General features: G+C 46.7%; 1 protein-coding gene across 1 annotated transcript in view; it reads right to left on the bottom strand.

The window, feature by feature from the left end:
- The window catches only part of prex2 (phosphatidylinositol-3,4,5-trisphosphate-dependent Rac exchange factor 2), a 135114-nt gene that overhangs the window by 73834 nt on the left and 35433 nt on the right, over positions 1-25847 (bottom strand). The window contains exons 5-15 of the mRNA XM_034289308.1: positions 25271-25372; positions 24199-24360; positions 18872-19005; positions 18662-18765; positions 14260-14409; positions 13962-14106; positions 7330-7430; positions 5032-5135; positions 4871-4920; positions 926-1001; positions 21-93 (exon numbers count right to left, since the gene is read on the bottom strand). Coding sequence (XP_034145199.1) covers positions 21-93; positions 926-1001; positions 4871-4920; positions 5032-5135; positions 7330-7430; positions 13962-14106; positions 14260-14409; positions 18662-18765; positions 18872-19005; positions 24199-24360; positions 25271-25372 — 1201 coding nt within the window. The remainder of the gene's footprint in view (positions 1-20; positions 94-925; positions 1002-4870; positions 4921-5031; positions 5136-7329; positions 7431-13961; positions 14107-14259; positions 14410-18661; positions 18766-18871; positions 19006-24198; positions 24361-25270; positions 25373-25847) is intronic.

The raw sequence follows: 25847 nt of genomic DNA, 5'->3' as shown, positions 1-25847 counted from the left end.
TTTCTTTCTGTTTGTCGTACCATGGTGCATGAAGCCATTGTCACACAGCTCCTTCCCCAAGATCAACGCCTCTTCTCTTGTCCTGCAGTCCCCCTAGAGAGAGAAAGAGACAGTGAGATTGAGAGGGGACAGAGAGAGAGACAGAGGGAGTCACAGCTGTGTTTAGAGAAGAAAAAGAAACGAACACCCTCCCTTTGTTCCACAGACAGCCTCATTCCCAAAACACACACACACAAGCTTTCACACACACACAGACATGCTGAAAAACTGAAGTCCGGAGCATAAGTGTATCAATCTGTGGAGCGCCCTGTCCAATAGAGATTGAGATTTAGATTCAGATTATCTGAGAAATCATGCAGAACTCCCTTTCAATCTGATTCCTCCTGATTCATCTGAACACACACACACACACAGAAAGTTTAACCCATTCAAAATCATATTTTCCATGACCATAACCTAACCATGACATTTAAACATAACCTTCACACTAATTCTAACCCAAAACCTGATTGTAACATTTACCCTAAATCAAACCCCTAAGCTGAAAATAGACAAACACACACGCACACGCACACACACACACACACACACCCACACACGCACGCACGCAGACACACACAGCACGCTGAGTCCGTGAGGTCTGTTTCATCGGACCGGGTCAACAGTCTCTTCTCTTCCTCTACAACCCTCGGTTTCATTCTCTCCGTTTATCTCATCCCTCTTTGTTTCCCTCTCTCCTCTCTCACTCTCTCACTCTCTCTCTCCTGTCCTCTCTTTTCAATCATTTTCTGAGGGGAGCAATGTGCTTCCAATACATGTGCATGCCGAACATACCATTAGGGGCCCTTCGTAACATAATGTGAAGAGACAGGCAGAAGGGGAGATAGTGAGTTCTACCTGTGGAAGATGGTTAGCGGAGTCTTACCTGCGCTATAAGCCATTCTATCAACTTGTTGGCCATCACCACTGATTTGTACGTTCTCAGATGATAGTCCTTATCCCTGAGGGCAGAGAAATAAACACAGACTTAGAACAACTTGGCCTGATTTGGAATAGATGTTTCAGTGGCAGTGTTAAGGCAACATCCTACTGGGCCAGGACACCGTGAACCTGTGGAGGGACTGGATAAAACTCAGTCGTCTGTGATGTCAGTATCAGTCAGTGGTCAACCACAGGAACCCATCCGTTAACAAGGGACCCAAGGGCCTTGGGTGTGTGGTAGTAACGTGTGTGTGTGTCCAGAGAGTGTCACTGTGAACCGTAGCAGTTGGTGATTTTCCCATGAACACAGGGATCTCCCAGGGGGCAAACAGGGGCCGCCCAGCTGGCCTGGAAAGTCCCTCAAAACACCCTCATACCACATCCTTACAGAAGCGCGCACACATCCCCCGACTCTCGACACACACACCCCACAAACACACACCCCGTAAAGTCTGAAAAACCTGAAGGTTCATATCCAATCACAGCTGTCGGCAGTTCCCCAGAAAGTCAAGCAAGAGGGTGAATGACAGCCCCCCTCCCCAAAAATGTTTCTGGAGTGGAACATTCCATTGCAATAACTCTGTTTGACATTGGGTCAGGACACTGATGGAGGCAGGGGTGCCGTGCGGTGCCGGGCATTTGCCAGTTAGGCACACCGTTCTGCTGTGCCAAGGCACCAGACCTCCATGGATGGGGGACATGGCGCTGCCAGTTAACCCCCGAGAATCAGAGCTGTGAAGCGGGGGTGCATAAGGGTGAGGAAGGGGGATCAAGGGGAGGCTGTCAAAGTGAATGAAGTCTAGCTGAAGTCTAGCTGAAGTCTAGCTGAAGTCTAGCTGAAGACCAAATGGCCAAAAAGAGGTTCAAGGTCATGAGTGGAATTTCAGCTTGTCTGCTCTCCTATGGATAATGAACACTCTAACAGTCTGGTAGATAGTCTGGTCATCTAGTAGGTAGTCGGGTAGTCTATGCGGTTGTCTAGTGGATAGTCTGGTAGATAGTCTGGTCATCTGGTAGATAGTCGGTTGATTAACCTGGTTTAACTCTTTTAAGCCCCTTATTCCCCCTCGTCCAGAAGTGAACCATGGCTGGTTTGCGACCCCACCGGTGTCCAAAGTGAAGGGTGGAAGAGCATTCTGAATTAGATTCTCCAACCAGGAATATACAGAGCTGAAAAAGGTCCAGTTCTACAAAGTCATTCAGGGATGCCTGGCAGCTCAGTAGAAACTCTGCTGTTCAGGAAACGTCCTGACCTCACAGCCATCCTGACCTCACAGCCGTCCTGACATCACAGCCGTCCTGACCTCACAGCCGTCCTGACATCACAGCCGTCCTGACATCACAGCCATTGTGACAGGACAGCTATACTGACTTCACAGCTATGCCAAGATCACAGCCATCCAGACATCACAGCTGTCCAGACATCACAGCTGTCCTGACATCACAGCCATCACAGCCATCCTGACATCATACCCGTCCTGACATCACAGCCATCCTGACATCACCCCCGTCCTGACATCACAGCCATCCTGACATCATACCCGTCCTGACATCACAGCCATCCTGACATCACAGTCATGCTGACATAACAGCCATCCTGACATAACAGCCATCCTGACATCATAGCCGTCCTGACATCACAGCCGTCCTGACATCACAGCCGTCCTGACATCACAGCCGTCCTGACATCACAGCCATGCTGACATCACAAAGCTGCTTTTCATTACTTTAAGATTCAGAAGAATAAAATAGATAAAGACATGTCCTACCATTACATCCAATCTCACAGTGTGTGTGCGTGTGTCTGTGTGTGTGTGTGTATATGTGTGTCAGCCTGTAGGAGGGTACTTTTAAACCCTGATGCGGGGGCGTTTTCTCCACTTTGTTTTACGGAATGCATGGACGTCACACACACACACTCTGTTACACCATCGGCCAGGAAATTCCACCTAATTAGTCAGGGGCTGGACGCTCCAATTAGAGGTCTGGCATTCCCAGGGCCGTAGATGCATTGGGGAACACACACACAGCAGTGGATACGCCGTGAGTACATTCCAAGTGGCACCCTACACCCAATCTGGTGAACTAGTGCTAAATCCTGGGGTTGCACACTAGATGCTACGTAATAGGGAGGCATTTAGGATGCACCCTGGGTGAGTTAGCTACAGCACCAGTGACTACAGGACAAACAGCCCTGGGAATAATGGGCAAACAGCCCTGTGAATAAAGGACAAACAACCCTGTGAATAAAGGAAAAACAACCATGTGAATAAAGGACAAACAGCCCTGGGGAAAAAAGGACAAACAGCCCAGGGAATAAAGGACAAACAGCCCTGGGAATAAAGGACAAACAGCCCTGGGAATAAAAGACAAACAGTCCTGTGAATAAAGGACAAACAGCCCTGTGACTACAGGACAAACAGCCCTGGTGAAAAAAGGACAAACAGCCCTGGGAATAAAGGACAAACAGTCCTGTGAATAAAGGACAAACAGCCCTGTGACTACCGGACAAACAGCACTGTGACTACAGGACAAACAGCACTGTAACTACAGGACAAACAGCACTGTGACTACAGGACAAACAGCACTGTAACTACAAGACAAAAATCACTGTAACTACAAGACAAAAAGCACTGTGACTACAAGACAAAAATCACTGTAACTACAAGACAAAAAGCACTGTGACTACAGGACAAACAGCACTGTGACTACGGGAACACATGCCTCACCGAAACACAACACTGGCAGGAACACAACTCAATGCCCACTCAGAACAGAAAAGGCACAGAATTTCTGGCGAGTCTAACTCTATCTCTGCAGCCAATGAAACGTCCCTTCACCCGGCAGAACTGGATGCATGCAGAGCTCTGTGACAGTGGCAACGTGTTCCAAATCAGACCACACTCCCTGAATGGATAGTACACTAGAACCCTATAGCAAGAGGGCACTAAAATGGACAATACAGTGCCAGTTGAGATGCACACTTAGTGTTCTGGCTAATGTGTTCCACTGTGGAGGCAGTGTTCGGTGTCTCCGTTATGTCTTGTATTGGGACATGAAGTGGCCTGACTCTGACGGGTCTCCGTTATGTCTTGTATTGGGACATGAAGTGGCCTGACTCTGACGGGTCTCCGTTATGTCTTGTATTGGGACATGAAGTGGCCTGACTCTGACGGGTCTCCGTTATGTCTTGTATTGGGACATGAAGTGGCCTGACTCTGACGGGTCTCCGTTATGTCTTGTATTGGGACATGAAGTGGCCTGACTCTGACGGGTCTCAGTATGGACAGTGAATCATTCTCCTCCAGACACTGTCTTTCAGCCCAGCAATTATCTGATAGATTGCCAGTTCCAGGCTGTAGTTTGTGGAGAGAACTGTCCCTCGTACTAGAGGATTACGCCTAGTTCCAGAGAGGCATCATGTCTGACATTCGCTGTTCTCTCCTCTCTTCCTCTGCTGACATACCGTGTCACCATGTCTGTTACTGCTCTCTCTCGTGGCCTGTCTGTTGTCCCGGTGTTATTACTGGACAGTTGGACTGTGACCTGGCCAACATGGCGCCCTGGAACCACCCGCCAAGACACCTTGGTTCAAATCCTATTGGAAGTAATTATAATTCTGTGAAGGTCTCAACGCAGGCTGGTGTGCCAGCAGGACAGGTGTTTAGACTTCTCTCCTTTTAATTGTTCCATGAGGTGAAACCACTTGGGATTTCAAAGGGATTTTCAGGGGACTCTCCTCTTCACACAAACTCAATGGATAGTAGTAACACACAAACGTTTAGGCTGATTATTTCTTTTTAACCCAGGTCAACATGTCAGCTATGACGTGAGGAGAGACAATCGACTGAACAGGTAGAAGGAAAATGATAGCCAGCATCTACTGTACCTGATGACTGGGGTGAAGAGACTGTGGAGCCTACAGAACAGCCTGACCCCCTGGAGAACGGGGAGGAGTGCAACATAAAAAAAAGAGAGAGAGAATTCAAAAGTGAAAAAAATGACTGATAAGAAGAACCTTTAGAACTGGTAGAATGTTTATTCAGTTACCTTGGAGATGACGTCCTGCATGTCACTCCTGGGGTGGTACGTCCCGTCGTCACAGCGAAAGCGGTACATGACTGGCTCCGGTTTAAACTGGTGTTTGTCTGTGACTGAGGACATAACTCACAACCTCAGAGGATTGCCATGTCAACCTGAATGAATACATCCTTTATGCAGTATGATATACACTTATAAATGACTTATGAGGGCTCCCACAAGACTTCAGGGGGCGTTACCAAGACACCCACTAGACTTCAGGGGGCGTTATCAAGACTCCCACTAGACTTCAGGGGGCGTTATCAAGACTCCCACTAGACTTCAGGGGGCGTTACCAAGACTCCCACTAGACTTTAGGGTGCGTTATCAAGACTCCCACTAGACTTCAGGGGGCATTACCAAGACTCCCACTAGACTTCAGGGGGCGTTACCAAAACTCCCACTAGACTTCAGGGGGCGTTACCAAGACTCCCACTAGACTTCAGGGGGCGTTACCAAGACTCCCACTAGACTTTAGAGGGCTTTAACAAGACTCCCACTAGACTTCAGGGGGCGTTACCAAGACTCCCACTAGACTTCAGGGGGCGTTACCAAGACTCCCACTAGACTTTAGAGGGCTTTAACAAGACTCCCACTAGACTTTAGAGGGCTTTACCAAGACTCCCACTAGACTTTAGAGGGCTTTATCAAGACTCCCACTAGACTTTAGAGGGATTTAACAAGACTCCCACTAGACTTTAGAGGGATTTAACAAGACTCCCACTAGACTTTAGAGGGCTTTATCAAGACTCCCACTAGACTTTAGAGGGATTTAACAAGACTCCCACTAGACTTTGGAGGGCTTTAACAAGACTCCCACTAGACTTTAGAGGGATTTAACAAGACTCCCACTAGACTTTGGAGGGCTTTAACAAGACTCCCACTAGACTTTAGAGGGATTTAACAAGACTCCCACTAGACTTTAGAGGGCTTTATCAAGACTCCCACTAGACTTTGGAGGGCTTTAACAAGACTCCCACTAGACTTTAGAGGGCTTTATCAAGACTCCCACTAGACTTTAGAGGGATTTAACAAGACTCCCACTAGACTTTAGAGGGATTTAACAAGACTCCCACTAGACTTTGGAGGGCTTTAACAAGACTCCCACTAGACTTTAGAGGGATTTAACAAGACTCCCACTAGACTTTGGAGGGCTTTAACAAGACTCCCACTAGACTTTAGAGGGATTTAACAAGACTCCCACTAGACTTTAGAGGGCTTTATCAAGACTCCCACTAGACTTTGGAGGGCTTTAACAAGACTCCCACTAGACTTTAGAGGGCTTTATCAAGACTCCCACTAGACTTTAGAGGGATTTAACAAGACTCCCACTAGACTTTAGAGGGCTTTAACAAGACTCCCACTAGACTTTGGAGGGCTTTAACAAGACTCCCACTAGACTTTGGAGGGCTTTAACAAGACTCCCACTAGACTTTGGAGGTCTTTACTAAGACTCCCTACTTAACTTCAGGGGGCTAACCCTGGTACACACACACACACACACAGTGGTGGGTAACTTAACTCTAAATCTCTAAACTAATTTCTCTATGTTAGGAAGTGATAAAGCTGCGGGAGTGATTTAGGTCCATGCTTCGCTTGGCCGCAGGCCCAATTCTTTTGAAGAAAACAATAAAAGCTGCACAGAACGCTGGGGGAAAGGTACGCTTGGCAAACTGCACCATATTCCCTTTAAAATGGACCGCCCCCATCAGTTCTGGACGGAGGCAGCAGTGTGCTATGTATGGGAAAGGATGAAATTCGGGACTTATTCAGCTGAATGATTTAAGCAGATGCCCAGACACTAAACACTTCACTCAGTCATGATCCACAGCCGCAGAACAGCCATTTAAAACCATATTAAATAAACAGTAAGGTGAAAAGGAACATACACACCAGTGGAAGACACAGAAGACACACAAATAAGACATCTGTCCTCAACTGGTTTATGTCAAAAACCCATAACGGTAAAATCATTGTTCTCAAAGGCTTAGCTTATTGAACTCACAGCCATTCATCAGACACGCATACACCCACACACACACACACACACACAGACCCACACACAGACCCACACACACACACACACACACACATACACACACACACACACACACACAGGTGGATGATGACATCTAGGATGGACAAAGATGGTGAAAGACTGGAGTGGAGTGGGTGCAAAATAGAACAAGGAGAGAGAAGAGAAGGCAGGGGGTGTAGATGATGATGATGATGGTGATGATGGTGATCAAGGCAAAGTGGATCACTTACCATGGTGGATGATGCCGTTCTCCACCAGAGCCTGTCCCAGATGGACTCCCTCCTCCGAGTTACCTGTCTCCCCAATCTCCACCAGCCAGCTCACAAACTCACTGAGGAAACAAAACAACATTCCTATCAATAAACTCAAAAACTCACTGAGGAAACAAACCAACATCTCCATCAACCAACTCAGAAACTCACTGAGGAAATACACCAACATCTCTATCAACCAACTCAGAAACTCACTGAGGAAATACACCAACATCTCTATCAACCAACTCAGAAACTCACTGAGGAAATACACCAACATCTCTATCAACCAACTCAGAAAATCACTGAGGAAATACACCAACATCTCCATCAGCCAACTCAGAAACTCACTGAGGAAATACACCAACATCTCTATCAACCAACTCAGAAACTCACTGAGGAAATACACCAACATCTCTATCAACCAACTCAGAAACTCACTGAGGAAATACACCAACATCTCTATCAACCAACTCAGAAACTCTCTGAGGAAATATGCCAACATCTCTATCAACCAACTCAGAAACTCACTGAGGAAATACACCAACATCTCTATCAACCAACTCAGAAACTCACTAAGGAAATACACCAACATCTCTATCAACCAACTCAGAAACTCACTGAGGAAATACACCAACATCTCAATCAACCAACTCAGAAACTCACTGAGGAAACGAAACAGCATCACTATCAACCAACTCAGAATCTCACTGACGATAAAGATAAAACAGCATAAAAATCTACCAATTTAGAAACTCACTGTGGAGACAAAAGAACATCACAATCAACAATCAACCAACATCACCAGTTAAAACTTACAGAGGAGAAAAAAAAAATCCTTATTGAAACACGCTGAGGAGACGAGAACCAGTGAGCTCGGGTCATAAGTAGGGCACTTCATGAGAAATAGGGAGCCATTTGTGATGCAGTCCTAGTATTATCAAGATCACTTCAAATTGCACTGTATTACTTAGAGTCTATGCCATGTATGTTCCAAATGGAACCATATGCCTCACATGGTCCACTGCTATCTGTAGCGCACTACGTAGGGAATTGTGTGCCATTTGGGACTCAGGCTTAGTGCATTCTGAGGAGGATTCTGACGTTGATCATAAAGGACTGTGCAGAGAAAACTAACACCACAGTGAAACAACAAACGCATCCCGATTTAAGTGTGACTGAGTGAAACTAGCTACACAGGATTACTTGGTATCATTCTGTAATCCTGTGTGTGAGAGAGAGGGGGAAGACAGGGGAGGGAGAAATAAAAAATGTTCCCTCCACAAAACCTAAACAAACATATTCAGCTCCTCCAGTGGAATTCTGCGGTCATCCCAAACTGTCACCCAGTGTGTCATCCACTCTGTCTTCCCAAACTCCCAACCAGAAGAACCGCTTTGGGGCACAGTGTGTGTGTGTGTGTGTGTGTGTGTGTGCGTGTGGGGGGGGGGTCTCAGGCAGGGGTTAGAACCATCTCAGTGACAAGCAATCAAATCGACTCCCTTGTTCCAAATCATTTCTCTCTTCTCTCCTCATCATGAACATCCCTGGTTCTCCTTACTGAACCAGCCTGGTTCTCCTGACACACACACCCTGTCCTCCCTGGTTCTCCTTTCTGAACCAGCATGGTTCTCCTTTCTGAACCAGCCTGGTTCTCCTTACTGAACCAGTCTGGTTCTCCTGACACACACACCCTGTCCAACCTGGTTCTCCTTACTGAACCAGCCTGGTTCTCCTGACACACACATCTTGTCCTCCATGGTTCTACTGCCCCCCTCCAGTCTCCTCTCGTCATCCCCTACTCATCTCCCTCTTTTCCTGCTCTCATCCATCTGCCTGTCTAATGCAGTGTCTTGTGGGTGTGGTACCGAAGTGGCCCAAATGACGCCCCACTCCCTCTATAGCGCCCTAGTAGTAGTGTGTAATTTTGGACTGAAGATGGAATACAGCAGTAATATAAATGCTGCCACTAGTTTGATTATAATCCAGTTATTTGCATACATATCTGTGTCCAGGCTAATAACTCCACACGGGTCAGCAGATGGACACTAGTCTGTGATGAACACAGGATGAATGTCAAGCCAAACATTTATACTGACTATGTTTGTATGTTGTAACTCTCCGTCATCTCTGTCACATTTAGTGAGCGTGTGTGTGCATGTGTGCGTTTGTGTGTGTGTGTGTGTGTGTGTGTGTCTGGTTATGTGAATTGCACATCTACAATGGAATGAGAACTTCCTGAACACCGAAGACGATGGTGATGAAGGGCACACACGGTTTTAGTGTGATTAGAACTGATCCCAGAGACAGACAGAAGCAGAGAAAATCACTTACAAACAGATCTATACGACTGAGGAGAGAGACAGACAGGCAGACAGAGAGGAGACAGACAGAGAAAAAGTGAGACATTAATTGTTCTCCTTTAATGATACATCCTCATTACCGTGAACCCCCCCCCCCCCCGCCACTAAAACGGACTGCACACCACCACAACCTCAACATGCTCAGATTCCACTGAGTCCCAGCCTGGACTCAACATGAGCCAACCATCAATCAGTGACCTGGGCAATAGTTGACCCCGCTACAAATCACCAGACCTGTTCGGGCCCTTATCCTCTGCCAAGCAAATTAGAGCCTCAGTCCTGCCCTTTACCTCTTCTTACAACATTATAATGCCCCTTCTTATTTTATTTTACATGTATTCACTAAGAACACATTATTCTTTACAGCAACTAGACAGACAGAGACAAGCAGACGGACAGAAAGACAAAGAGCGTGAAACAAACGCACGGAACAATGGATGAAGAAAGAGACAAAGAGAAAAGCAGAGACCATAAAACCAACCTACAGCACACTGGATGGAAAGAAAGCGAGAGAGAGAGACGCTTAGCCAAAGCAGTGCGGTCTCCAATGCATCTGGACCCAAGATTCAATAAAACTGTCTTAGCAATTGAGAAAACCTGCAAAGTCCACTTGCAGCACAGTTTCTGGACTATACATGCCGAGTTCACGGTGCTGTGAGTGAACCTGACACCCTCACACTAGCGTGGCCCAACTGCTGTGGTTACAGCTTTCACCAGATGGGGCCAGCTAGCTGTTAGCCACGGCCGTCCGGTCGAGGCTGAGGTCTGTCCACACAGTGCAGTGGACGACTCCTCACTACAGCCTGTTGGCCGTAATGGTTAAAAGAAGTGCACTACGTAGGAAACAGGATGTCATTTGGGCCTAAAGGCTGTGTGTCAAATGTGTTTACACCAAACATCACTCCTGGTTGTTATGAATTATGTACATGGACAAGTTTTTTTGTCAGAATTCATCCCGGTAGCTTTCATCATCTAAAACATGGACGTTGCCAAGGTTCAGTAGCAACAATTCAACCGTCACAAATCCCCGCTGAATCTTTGCTGACACAATGACCTGGAAAGGTGCGCCCTCACTGCTCGTCTGTGACTGTGATCACGTAAAAGAAAACAGTGCGCGGACTTGAAGGAAGCTCGTCAGACAACATGTCTTCAACAGGAATAATTTAAGACCAGGCAGTTAGGATGAAGAAACGCACTCGGCTGAGTGGAAGTAATGGACACCTTGTGACTAGCAACATACAGCAGACGATTGGACAGGACAGAAGGTAGCCGGCCAATAGACTGTAACGTTTAACAAGGGTCATTATGAACTCTGTGATTGTCAGCCTGTGGTTGGTCAGTCACCATATCTAGACATTCAACAGGCCATTTCTCCCGCCACATTGAGCCTCGAGAGACCATTAAACACCATTTACTGCCAGTCACACACTGTTTAAAAGTGACTGTCTCCTGGAACGGTTTTAGGCAGCTCTGTCTGCATACGTCACAAATGGTGACCTAATCCCAATAAAGTGCAGTGCGTTTCCCCAGTCCGAAGTAGGGCACTATAAACAGTATATATAAAGGGACTACGGGGCAATTTGGTAAACACATTTTTGTCAAGTTATTGATCAACAGAGGACATGGCAGGTGCTATGAGACTGAAAACCGAAGAAACTTGTTGATATGAGCCCGCACACACACAAAGACACACACACACACGCACACACACACACATACACGCACACAAGTGAAACCTTGGGGGAGGACTCTATATAATCTATTACAGGCTCTGACACACACACACACACACAGTCTCCCACTGAAACACACACACAAAACACACAACCACACACACTCTCACACACACTCACAGACCAACTGAATCGTTGTCCCTGTGACTTAATGGCAAACACACAACACACCGTGACATTCTCCCTCTCCTCCTCGTTTGCTGTCTCACTCACTCTATCCTTTCCCGTTTCCATCCCTCCCTTCTGGATGAAGTTAAAAGTGAAAGGAGCATTGAAGTGACTGATCCAGATTTGTGCTGGGGGGGGGGGCAATCGGCCCAGAGAAAGGCATTAGGCTCAGATGCCATTATTCACTTAACTGGAGCTCAGCAATAAACATATGGCACATCCCGAACGGCACTTTAGCCCTTATACAGTGCATCACTTCTGAGCAGAGCCCTGGAACGGCAGTCAAAATCAGGGTGATCCCTCCCAAATCACTAAAGGGGGTGATTTGGGAGGGATCCTTACGACAGTGACTTCGCTGGATGCTACATCCAAGCCGTGATAATCTGTACACAAAGAACTCCAGACAACCTGCCGGGATAATACAACAACCACAAGGCTATGTTCCTGTGTTCTACCTGCCGGGATAATACAACAACCACAAGGCTATGTTCCTGTGTTCCACCTGCCGGGATAATACAACAACCACAAGGCTATGTTCCTGTGTTCCACCTGCAGGGATAATACAACAACCACAAGGCTATGTTCCTGTGTTCTACCTGCCAGGATAATACAACAACCATGAGGCTATGTTCCTGTGTTCCACCTGCCGGGATAATACAACAACCACAAGGTTATGTTCCTGTGTTCCACCTGCCGGGATAATACAACAACCATGAGGCTATGTTCCTATGTTCTACCTGCCGGGATAATGCAACAACTATGAGGCTATGTTCCTGTGTTCTACCTGCCGGGATAATGCAACAACCATGAGGCTATGCTCCTGTGTTCTACCTGCCGGGATAATGCAACAACTATGAGGCTATGTTCCTGTGTTCTACCTGCCGGGATAATGCAACAACTATGAGGCTATGTTCCTGTGTTCTACCTGCCGGGATAATGCAACAACCACAAGGTTATGTTCCTGTGTTCTACCTGCCGGGATAATGCAACAACTATGAGGCTATGTTCCTATGTTCTACCTGCCGGGATAATGCAACAACTATGAGGCTATGTTCCTGTGTTCCACCTGCCGGGATAAAACAACAACCACAAGGCTATGTTCCTGTGTTCTACCTGCCAGGATAATACAACAACCATGAGGCTATGTTCCTGTGTTCCACCTGCCGGGATAATACAACAACCACAAGGTTATGTTCCTGTGTTCCACCTGCCGGGATAATACAACAACCATGAGGCTATGTTCCTATGTTCTACCTGCCGGGATAATGCAACAACTATGAGGCTATGTTCCTGTGTTCTACCTGCCGGGATAATGCAACAACCATGAGGCTATGTTCCTGTGTTCTACCTGCCGGGATAATGCAACAACTATGAGGCTATGTTCCTGTGTTCTACCTGCCGGGATAATGCAACAACCATGAGGCTATGTTCCTGTGTTCTACCTGCCGGGATAATGCAACAACCATGAGGCTATGTTCCTGTGTTCTACCTGCCGGGATAATGCAACAACTATGAGGCTATGTTCCTGTGTTCTACCTGCCGGGATAATGCAACAACTATGAGGCTATGTTCCTGTGTTCTACCTGCCGGGATAATGCAACAACCACAAGGTTATGTTCCTGTGTTCTACCTGCCAGGATAATGCAACAACTATGAGGCTATGTTCCTATGTTCTACCTGCCGGGATAATGCAACAACTATGAGGCTATGTTCCTGTGTTGTACCTGCCGGGATAATGCAACAACCACAAGGTTATGTTCCTGTGTTCCACCTGCCGGGATAAAACAACAACCACAAGGTTATGTTCCTGTGTTCCACCTGCCGGGATAATACAACAACCACAAGGTTATGTTCCTGTGTTCTACCTGCCGGGATAATACAACAACCATGAGGCTATGTTCCTGTGTTCTACCTGCCGGGATAATACAACAACCATTAAGCTATGTTCCTGTGTTCTACCTGCCGGGATAATACAACAACCATGAGGCTATGTTCCTGTGTTCTACCTGCCGGGATAATACAACAACCATGAGGCTATGTTCCTGTGTTCTACCTGCCGGGATAAAACAACAAACTAAACTGGTCACACTTTGACACGTCAAGTCCAAAACTGGGGAGCTCAGAGAAAACATTTCAGAATGACTTTCGGAAATGCATATATACAGATCATCAAACTGTTTACCTTGGAGGAAACAAACAATCAACACACATTGCAGCCCAATGGTCACGTTGGTCAGGATGAGAGGCCACAAACAGAGAGAGAAAAAGAAAGAGAGAAAAAGAAAGAGAGAAACGAAAGCTAGACAGGGAGTGAGAGAGCAGTGGTGTATTCAGTCAGGACGCCCACCTTCCCAGGAAGCACTTGGGAAAGGTGGTGAGCTTGCGTTTCCTGTCTTTGATGAGGTGTCCCTGACGAGTCATCAGATGGTAGAGCTTCTCCCCTTTCTCGGACACCATCACCCATGTGTCTTGTTCCATCCCCAGTCTCAACGCTACAGGATGGGGGACGGCAGAAGGGGGGGGGGAAAGAGAGAGAGAGCGAGAGGAGGAGAGAAAGAGAGAGATCAGCTACATCAACACCAAACATGACATTAGAGATCAGCTATGACATATACACCAACAGTTTTGCTTTAGAGATCACTGACTTTTCCTCCTCTCCCGCTCTTTGAGAATAGCCTCCAGCCACTCCTGTTTGTCCTCCGGGGTTTTGGCCATGCACACAAACCACTTGTTCTTGGCGGTGTTATGTATCTTCCAGCCGTTGTTCACAATATTCCCACTGCTGTGGTAGTCGGCTGTCAACCCAGAGACACACAAAACACACTTCCAGTAAGTCTCAAATGACACCCTCTTCCTCATTTAGTTCACTACTTGTAATGGGACCCATAGGGTTCTTGGCACCTTTAATGAATTGGGGCAACAGATTGACATCACCCTAACAAACTTCACTAACGGTTGGAGAAACAGACTGACTTCAGCCTAAAGATCCTCACTAAGGGTTGGAGCAACAGATTGACCTCATCCTAACAACCTCACTAAGGGTTGGAGCAACAGATTTAACTCATCCTAACAAACCTCACTAAGGGTTGGAGCAACAGATTGACCTCATCCTAACAAACCTCACTAAGGGTTGGAGCAACAGATTGAACTCATCCTAACAAACCTCACTAAGGGTTGGAGCAACAGATTGAACTCATCCTAACAAACCTCACTAAGGCTTGGAGCAACAGATTGTACTCATCCTAACAAACCTCACTAAGGGTTGGAGCAACAGATTGAACTCATCCTAACAAACCTCACTAAGGGTTGGAGCAACAGATTGAACTCATCCTAACAAACCTCACTAAGGCTTGGAGCAACAGATTGTACTCATCCTAACAAACCTCACTAAGGGTTGGAGCAACAGATTGAACTCATCCTAACAAACCTCACTAAGGCTTGGAGCAACAGATTGTACTCATCCTAACAAACCTCACTAAGGGTTGGAGCAACAGATTGAACTCATCCTAACAAACCTCACTAAGGCTTGGAGCAACAGATTGTACTCATCCTAACAAACCTCACTAAGGGTTGGAGCAACAGATTGAACTCATCCTAACAAACCTCACTAAGGCTTGGAGCAACAGATTGTACTCATCCTAACAAACCTCACTAAGGGTTGGAGCAACAGATTGAACTCATCCTAACAAACCTCACTAAGGGTTGGAGCAACAGATTGTACTCATCCTAACAAACCTCACTAAGGGTTGGAGCAACAGATTGAACTCATCCTAACAAACCTCACTAAGGGTTGGAGCAACAGACCTCATCCTAAAGATACATTAACGTTGCCTGTTTGTTTGATAGAGGGAGTAGGAATTCAGAACACGTAAAAGGAGTATGGAATACAGAACATAACATTGTGTGGAATGTGATGACCAGTAGAATCAGCATGGTAACTGAATGCTACTGTACATTATAAATCCCAGTCAGAACTAGGACGAAGTCGGTGCCAAAAGCCACAACAGCAGCTTAGGTCACATCAGCTCAATACAGGAGTACTTCCTGTCTGGGATGTCAATAGAATCAGTTTCCTTTGTTCCATTGACTACTTGGAGAATGTAAGGACATTGTCTTGCATGGTTGGAGCAGTAGATCCTGCTTGTTGACTGATAGCATCATACATTGAATCCACACACTCAAATTGCATTTCTCTTCACTTATTTTACAACTTTTATCCCTTAACCCTCTCCCTAACCCTAACCCTCCCCCTCTCCTTAACCCTCTCCCTAACCCTAACCCTCTCCTTAACCCTCTCCCTAACCCTAACCCTCCCCCTCTCCTTAACCTTCTCCCTAACCCTAACCCTCCCCCTCTCCTTAACCCTCTCCCTAACCCTAACCCTCTCCTTAACCCTCTCCCTAACCCTAACCCTCCCCCTCTCCTTAACCTTCTCCCTAACCCTAACCCTCCCCCTCTCCTTAACCCTCTCCCTAACCCTAACCCTCCCCCTCTCCTTAACCCTCTCCCTAATTTTAACCCTCCCCCTCTCTTTAACCCTCTCCCTAACTTTAACCCTCCCCCTCTCCTTAACCCTCTCCCTAACCCTAACCCTCCCCCTCTCCTTAACCCTCTCCCTAACTTTAACCCTCTCCCTCTCCTTAACCATCTCCCTAACCCTCTCCTTAACCCTCTCCCTAACCCTAACCCTCTCCCTAACCCTAACCCTCCCCCTCTCCTTAACCCTCTCCCTAATTTTAACCCTCCCCCTCTCCTTAACCCTCTCCCTCTCCTTAACCCTCTCCCTAACCCTAACCCTCCCCCTCTCCTTAACCCTCTCCCTAACTTTAACCCTCCCCCTCTCCTTAACCCTCTCCCTAACCCTAACCCTCTCCTTAACCCTCTCCCTAACTTTAACCCTCCCCCTCTCCTTAACCCTCTCCCTAACTTTAACCCTCTCCCTCTCCTTAACCATCTCCCTAACCCTCTCCTTAACCCTCTCCCTAACTTTAACCCTCCCCCTCTCCCTCTCCCTAACCCTAACCCTCCCCCTCTCCTTAACCCTCTCCCTAACCCTAACCCTCCCCCTCTCCTTAACCCTCTCCCTAATTTTAACCCTCCCCCTCTCCTTAACCCTCTCCCTAATTTTAACCCTCCACCTCTCCTTAACCCTCTCCCTAATTTTAACCCTCCGCCTCTCCTTAACCCTCTCCCTAACTTTAACCCTCCCCCTCTCCTTAACCCTCTCCCTAACCCTAACCCTCCCCCTCTCCTTAACCCTCTCCCTAACTTTAACCCTCCCCCTCTCCTTAACCCTCTCCCTAACCCTAACCCTCCCCCACTCCTTAACCCTCTCCCTAACTTTAACCCTCCCCCTCTCCTTAACCCTCTCCCTAACCCTAACCCTCCCCCTCTCCTTAACCCTCTCCCTAACTTTAACCCTCCCCCTCTCCTTAACCCTCTCCCTAACTTTAACCCTCTCCCTCTCCTTAACCATCTCCCTAACCCTCCCCCTCTCCCTCTCCCTAACCCTAACCCTCCCCCTCTCCTTAACCCTCTCCCTAATTTTAACCCTCTCCCTCTCCTTAACCATCTCCCTAACCCTAACCCTCCCCCTCTCCCTAACTTTAACCCTCCCCCTCTCCCTCTCCTTAACCATCTCCCTAACCCTCTCCTTAACCCTCTCTGTATTCTTCTGTTTCACTCTACTTTCTATCTCTCCACATCTATACGTCTCTCTCCTCACTCAAGTCATTTTTTCAGGCATTTCTTAATGCTTTCATTTGAGAGGAACCTGTGGAGAGATTGATATTTTTAGCTGAGAGGGCGTTGGGCTAGATTCACACAGAGTTCAGTGGGGGGGGGGGGGGGGGGGGGGGGGGCAGCTGGGCATATACATATGGGCTCTGTCCCAAACTCCTGTGCAATTGAAGTTTGTATACTTCGATGCAACATTGAGAGGCAGCCTTGTTCCATATGGGGTCTCATTGTTCATTGGGACATTTTAGATCAAAAATAGACTGTAATGTGTGAAATACACTTGAAAAACATGTTCAAACACACAAAATCCATCATTTATTGGCATTCCATACAAAGGACTGGAAGAGTAATCTGACCCAATCGACTATCTACCCTCTAAACTGATTAAGTGTCAAAACAGGAAACAGAGATGTAAAATCCCATATGTTCTGGAACACATTAACAAGCACAACCCAAATGAAACCCTATTCCCATTACACAGCACTACATTTGACCAGCACCCTATTGACATGGCTCAAAATGAGCTCAGGGAATAGGGTTCCATTTGTCACGCACACTCTATAGTACTGTTACCCGTTAAGATGTTTTACAGATGGTTATCAAGATGCGGAAATCAAAACAACCCCTCTCCCAACAGATTAGGACCAAAACCAGAGTTGCGGAGCAAACAGGAAAACTGATTGTCTGCATCAGAAGTAGCCCACCCTGTCCCTGGAGAGAAGCCGGATTCCTCCTAAACCAGCACAAGACCAGGTGTGTCGAACATAGTTAATCACTGAACAGACCCAACTGAGCTAATTGATCCATTTAAGTGATTAACTGAACTCAACACACTGGGTCTTCCAAGTCGCTGAAGTCAAAAGCCTGCAGCCCCCGAGGCTGTTCGGCAACATAATTGGCCACCCCTGGTCCACGTAGAGGACTACAGACCCTCTTCGGCATATTGACATAACGGTTTCCTTTGGAAAGAAATGCAAAGGCAAAGAAAGGCCCTTTTTGTTCTTTGCTCAGAAGGTACCAGTAGCATCAAGAATTCATTCAAAGGTGGCTGGTGAAGGCAGGGCGGTGTGTGGACGGGGGAGTGTCTGGACGGGGGAGTGTCTGGACGGGGGAGTGTCTGGACAGGGGAGTGTCCAGACTGTATGTCTGGATGTGGGGAGTGTCAGGACAGGGGTGTGTCCAGATTGTGAGTCTGGACCGGGGAGTGTCCAGATTGTGAGTCTGGATGGGGTTACCTGAGTTATCTGCCGAAGGACCTCTTAATGAATGTCAGGTAGGACAAAGTTACCTGCCGAAGACAGAACTCACCTGTCCCATCGTCCACGTTCTCCACCTCCATCACCTCAGTGTTGATCCGTCCTCGGAACAGGTAACGCGGTCCCTCTGTGGCCACCTTGCTGTTTTTCAAACGCCTGGAAACACGAGAGCAGAGAGCCAATCAGGCGGAGACGGGGAAGGGGACGGACCACATCCGTCTCCATGGAGAAGTGTAACGCAGCGAACAGTTCTGCTCAGTACCGGTTCTTCTTCTTGCAGTAGACCAGCAGATTGTCGAACAGGAAAAAGATCCGTTCCTGAATGTTCCCTGCTGAGATCTTCAGTAGGACTCCATGCATCAACATTTCAGTGCATGTGTCTGTTATGTTGGAGCCCTGTGGGGAGAGACAGACAGACAATGGTTATCTCAGCAACCTGTTGCAGCAGAACTTCCAGCAACGCTGGAAAAGTCATCTTATATCTCAGCTTACAGTGTATTTGAAGTATAGAAAATGCTTCTCAAGTGTGAAATGATCATTCCTAAATGCATCAATCCTCGCAAACATTCTTTTATATTAATTACAGTACATTCTAGATAATCCTCTAGTTTCCATTTCCAGACAAGATGCTGTATGAAGTTGGAGAAAGGGATAGGAACACAATCCATTTTGTAAAGAAACTGAGGAAGTTAAAACATCTCGAAGACCTCAACAGACATACAGCCTTTAACTACAACATAGAGACTGGACAGACATACAGCCTTTAACTACAACATAGAGACTGGACAGACAAACAGCCTTTAACTACAACATAGAGACTGGACAGACAAACAGCCTTTAACTACAACATAGAGACTGGACAGACATACAGCCTTTAACTACAACATAGAGACTGGACAGACATACAGCCTTTAACTACAACATAGAGTCTGGACAGACATACAGCCTTTAACTACAACATAGAGACTGGACAGACATACAGCCTTTAACTACAACATAGAGACTGGACAGACATACAGCCTTTAACTACAACATAGAGGCTGGACAGACAAACAGCCTTTAACTACAACATAGAGACTGGACAGACATACAGCCTTTAACTACAACATAGAGACTGGACAGACATACAGCCTTTAACTACAACATAGAGACTGGACAGACATACAGCCTTTAACTACAACATAGAGACTGGACAGACATACAGCCTTTAACTACAACATAGAGACTGGACAGACATACAGCCTTTAACTACAACATAGAGACTGGACAGACATACAGCCTTTAACTACAACATAGAGGCTGGACAGACAAACAGACTTTAACTACAACATAGAGACTGGACAGACATACAGCCTTTAACTACAACATAGAGACTGGACAGACATACAGCCTTTAACTACAACATAGAGACTGGACAGACATACAGCCTTTAACTACAACATAGAGCCTGGACAGATATACAGCCTTTAACTACAACATAGAGACTGGACAGACATACAGCCTTTAACTACAACATAGAGCCTGGACAGACATACAGCCTTTAACTACAACATAGAGGCTGGACAGACAAACAGCCTTTAACTACAACATAGAGACTGGACAGACATACAGCCTTTAACTACAACACAGAGACTGGACAGACATACAGCCTTTAACTACAACATAGAGACTGGACAGACATACAGCCTTTAACTACAACATAGAGACTGGACAGAGAGTGGATCCCACAGGCTGCGTCCCTGCTGTTAAACTCCATGGTCTCTTCCGTTATATTGTCTGCTAAGCTGGGAATAAATATGTTGCGTTTGATCAGCCCCGCCTGAAATAGCTAAAAATAACTCCCGGAACAAGCAGAGACAGAAAATGTGCTAAACATTTACTGTCAGAGAGAGAATTTACATGGACCTAACCTCTCTCCTCTTTTCTCTCTCAGGTTCTTCTGCCTGACTCACACTCTTTACCCTCCCAGTCACAAACATCCTCTATTTTCTCTCTCCCATCCATCCATCTCTCTCTATCAGCTCTTCCCTCCTATATCTCCCTTCTCTTTTCATTTCCCCTCTCTCTTTCTCTGTCGCTCTTTCTTTGTGTTCAAGGCGTTGTAATGAGGTGTTAATTACTGCCACTGAAGACCACATCCGGTCGTCAAGTGGGTCACCTGACCAGACAATAGCCAGAACTTGGTTCGGAATAATCCTGCTGCCTGATTGGTCGAGACTACACACTACTCCTTCACTTCCTGTCTAACAGACGTGACACTTCCTGCCAGGAAACAGTCCCAATCCCTGGGTGACGGCTGCATCCCGGCCGGCTCGGTATTCTCTGACTGAACCAGGACAGATGATCACAGCCCACAGACCTCTGACACCCCACCATCTCAGATTCTCTCTTTCTCTTTCTTTCTCTCACGCTCTGTTCCTGTCTCCCAGTCTCTTTTCTTCGATCCTCCTCCTCCTTGCTCCTCTATCCTCCTCTTCCTTTCTCATTTCCTCTCTCTCCTGCATCCTATCTCTCTCCTCTCTCACATTCCTCATCGCTCCTTCACTTTTCCCATCGCTCTTTCCTCCTCTTTTCCCCTCACTCACCTTCGTTACTCACCTTCCTCATCTCTCCTTCCTATTCTCTCGCATCTTCTTTCTTCCCCCTTATTCCTCCTCCTCTGTCTTCCCCTCTCTCCGTCCCCCTCTCTCTCCTCCTCCTTTTTCTTCCCCCTCGCTCTTCTTCCTCGTCTCTCCTTCTTTCTTCCCTTCTTTTCCCCCCTCCCCTTTCTTCCCCTCTCTCTCCTTCTTCCTCTCTCTTCCCCTCCTCTCTCTTACCCCTCTCTCTCCTTCCTCCTCTCTTCTGCACTCCTTCCTCCTCTCTCTTCCCCTCTCTCTCCTTCCTCCTCTCTCTCTCCTTCCTCCTCTCTCTCTCTGTCTCATTCGTCTCTCCAGCCCACATATGTACAATACTGAGAGAGTGATAGGGCCTGAAGTCCAAACAACACTCCTCTGTTTCATCTGACTTTCTTCCCCCACACTTAACTGTCAAAGGACTGCCAGACATAATAAAAAGGAGGAAGTGAGAGAGAGAGAACCGGCTGGATTAGCTTAAGACAGATATACACTTTGTTGCTAGACCTCTAAAGTTGGATATTTACTAGAAAAAATTCCCAACAGACATTTAGGAATTAGGTGTACACCCACCAACACACTGCAGAAAGTTAACAATAAATTGGGTTGTGGTTCAGACCCGGACGCTGATATAATTCAATAGAAGACTACTGCAACTTGGTCCTGGACATAACTACGGCCACTTCTGAGCAAAGCCACGAGGGGCATGCCACAGTGAACTCAGACAGAGGTCTTGACCGCTCAGTCGTCGTCATGACGTCCACTGCCCTAGCCATCGCTATGGTGACCACTGTGGTAACATGCCCTGCCATGGGTTCAACAACACAAGGTCGGGGCGAGTTGAAGTTCCTACAATACACAGAAGTAGCATTTAAAGTGTAACCATTGGTCAGTTTATCGAGTTATAACTAGCTGACTTTGTTTGTTTTATATAAATATATTTTTTGCGCCCGACTTTAACAGAATCAGAGTACAATCATTTTTTTCATGAAGTAGGTTGAGTATATATATCACTATGATGGCAATGTTTTTGCTGTTGCTACCAATCACTCCCAGTCATACGAAAGAAGAAGCGGGTCCCGAGTTGAACAGTAAAGCAAAGTGTTATGGGAAATCAGAATCCCTTTTGTCTGAACCTCGTATTGACCCTGTCTGTGTTAGCCAAAGGCGACCCAATATTGCACAGTTATGGAAAAGGTCAACACTAACAAGCCTACCAGCACCAACCAGGAAATGATGGAGGAAAAATATACAGAGGCCCTCGACTCATTCATCCCTGCATCTCGCCATCAGCCCACAACTTTACCCGGCATCCCTTTCCCTCTTTCCCTCTATCCCTCAATCCCTCACTCTTTCTCTATATGCCGCTCTTCCTCTCTCTCCCTTTCTTCTGCTCACACTCATCTAATACAGAACAGTATCTGGCGTGTGTAGTTGTGTCCTGCTCCAGAATGACTTCATGCTTATAATGAATAAGTGCACGGTCCAGGAAACCAGGGACGGATATACGCTCTCTAAGACCGTGTTGTGCAAATGTCAAGCGACTCCACCCTCATCTACAGTGAAACACATAATGTTGTTTTTCATTTACTTTATTTAACGTCTATTTTTCCAGGTTAGTCTAATTGAGATTTTTTTTAAATCCACTCTGACGTGGGTGTTTGTCATCAGGCTGTTTGCTCCACCTGAACTCGGCCTAAACTCTACAAAAAAAAAGGCCAGTGACGAACGAGAACCACCAAAAACTGAAACTGACACTTGGGTTCTCTTCCAAGAGGCCAGTCCTTGGTTCATAAAAAGATTTCAGAGAGAAGACAGTGTTCCTGGGTTAGAACACCACGTCCAGCTAATGGACAACAGTATGAGTCTCATAACATTTACCTCCTGTGCCTGCACCTCAGATGGAAGGTCATTCCCTATTTAGTGCACTACTTTTGCCTAGGGACCATAGTTTGAAGTGGTGCTCTATGGCTGGAATAGGGTGCCATTTGGAACACGGCCCGAGGCTTGCATGACAAAGTTGGCCGAAAACGTACATTCTGAGAACGTCCGTGTCCGGTTGAGTGGCTGTAACTGGCCTGCAAGTTTAAACCGGTGTCAAATAATTGGTCTGAATCCGTCCCCCAAAAAAAATCTGAGTCATGATCATTTTCTTTCAGGCAACATCTGCCTTTTATAGGAACACACGTTTTAGTTATATTTCCCTCATGAAAATGTGACTGTTTCTGATTCCACAGCTCGTCTTCCTGTGGACCACGGCCAGTGTTCCAAATGACTCCCTACTCCCAAATACATCCCTTTTGGCCCTGGTCTAAAGAAGTGCTCCATCTAGGGAACATTGTACCGACCGGGAAGCGGCACCGGATGAGTCTTGCAGAGATCCGCTCCGTATGTTCTGTTCACCGCGCCTCTGTCGACAAGTGTCCCGAAACTGAAACAGAGGCCCAACGCGGCGACTCCGGGCAGATGAGACGAGAACCACTGCCATTTTCTATCTTAACTAATCAAATACCAAGCCATCATCTATCATCTAGTGACAGGTCCGAATGTCAACTGCACTGAGAGGAGCCCACTGGAGCTGAGAAACTCTTCTGTCAGCACAAATGGACTAACGTATAAGAACGACTGCTAAATGTTTTGGACAACGCATCAGTAAAGCTCGCGTTGGGAACTACCTCTTTATGGGGGTCCCCAAGGATGACGGTGACACATTTATTAAGACTTCATAACATGGTTATAAACAGTTCATACACATTAATTCCCAGTCATTAGGATCCATGGTGGTGCTTTATAAAGTTATGTTTAGGGCTTTTCCACCATGTAGACACCAACACACTTACATTTAGGGCTTAGCAGTCATTTTCAAATCTGCATCTTTACATAGAATTGCTTGTGTCTTCACACTTAAGTCAACTGAGAATAGATTCTCTGAGAAGATCTGGGGTGTATTTCGGGTGTATTTAGGGGTGTATCGTACCTCCCAGCCCTCAATGTGGGACTGCCACTCCTCCAAAACCTCCAGTTTCTCCATCTGTCTCTTGGCCTCATTGATGGAGGAGCACACCGCCTTCATGACCTGCAGGGACTCCAGGAGCAGGAGGTAGTCGTTGTGCTTCTTAGGAGTCCTCTTTAGTAGCTCCTACACACACACAAACACAGAGACCCAGACTCGACATTCCAACACACCTCAGCACTTCCTACGTAGTTCACTCCTTCTCACCCAAGCTCTAGGGGGGCCAGGTCAAAGGTTAAGGCGCTACACCTTGAATAGTGCTCAGGCCAGGTTGACATTTACGTGAACAGAACGCTGTTCCCAAGCTGTTTGCGTCAGCGTCCTGAGCAGTCAGGCTTCATTTGTCTTCCTGAGGTCTATTAACACCCACAGAGTGGCTCATAAACACAAAACAACATGCGCACGCTCCTTGGAGGTAACAAACTGTAGCTGGAACTGCCCGGGCATGAATCCCAAATAGCAGCTCAATCAATCAATCAAATTAATTTATTAACACCTTTTTACATCAGCAGTTGTCACAAAGTGCTTTTACAAAACACCCAGACTGAAATCCCAAGGAGCAACCAACAACAGGGTTGAAGCACATTGGCTAGGAAAAGCTCCCTAAGAGGGGCCGAAATTAAGGAAGAAACCTAGAGAGGAACCAGGCTCGGAAGTCTAATCCCTATGCAGGGTACCAATTTTGACCGGGGCAGTGCGCCACTACATAGCGAATAGAGTGGTTTCTCTGTGTGAATAGCGGACAGTTGACCTGGGGTGAGGGGGTGTGCCTGTTTGACACAAGGGTTTGACCTTTTAACATTCACCCTCAGGAGCAGGACAGTTGACCTGGGGAGAGGGGGTGTGTCTGTTTGACACAAGGGTTTGACCTTTTAACATTCACCCTCAGGAGCAGGACAGTTGACCTGGGGAGAGGGGGTGTGTCTGTTTGACACAAGGGTTTGACCTTTTAACATTCACCCTCAGGAGCAGGACAGTTGACCTGGGGAGAGGGGGTGTGCCTGTTTGACAGAAGGGGTTGACCATTGACACTTACCCTCAGGAGCAGGGGATACTTGCAGATCCTCTGAATGGGAGCCACCAAATAACCCTCCAATGGAACCTCTGTGTTCTTCCTGCCTCCTAGCAACATACAGTTCTAACAGGACGAGAGTAGAAGTGAGGAGAAGTGAGGAGAAGTGAGGAGAAGTGAGGAGAGGGTGGAAAGGAAAGAGGGGAAGAGGAGGGAAGGAGGGATTAAGGCCAGTTTAGGGGGTAACCCCATACCCCAGTTCCTAAATTAAACTCCAAAACTACATGATCTACTGCATCCAAATGTTTCAGATCTCGATCCAATACATATATAACACATCACAATAATCAAGCACTGACACAAAGCTGGCCTGTACAATTTCCTTTCCATGCTGCGATGACAGACATGATTGGTTTCTAGAGAAACATCACATTTTTACTTTCAGTTTCTTTACCAGCTCTGAATAAGTGCTTTAAAAGAGAGATTATTGTCCAACCCAATCCTGAAGTATTTATAGGTAGGTACAGGTTCTAAAATGGAGCCGTTAAGGGTGGCAATGTTCAGAGCATCCAACTGTAGACTTTGGGACTTTGAAATTAGC

This window comes from Esox lucius, chromosome 21 (genome assembly GCF_011004845.1).
Source record: "Esox lucius isolate fEsoLuc1 chromosome 21, fEsoLuc1.pri, whole genome shotgun sequence".
Lineage (NCBI taxonomy): Eukaryota > Metazoa > Chordata > Actinopteri > Esociformes > Esocidae > Esox > Esox lucius.
This window is presented reverse-complemented; position numbering and strand designations above follow the sequence as displayed.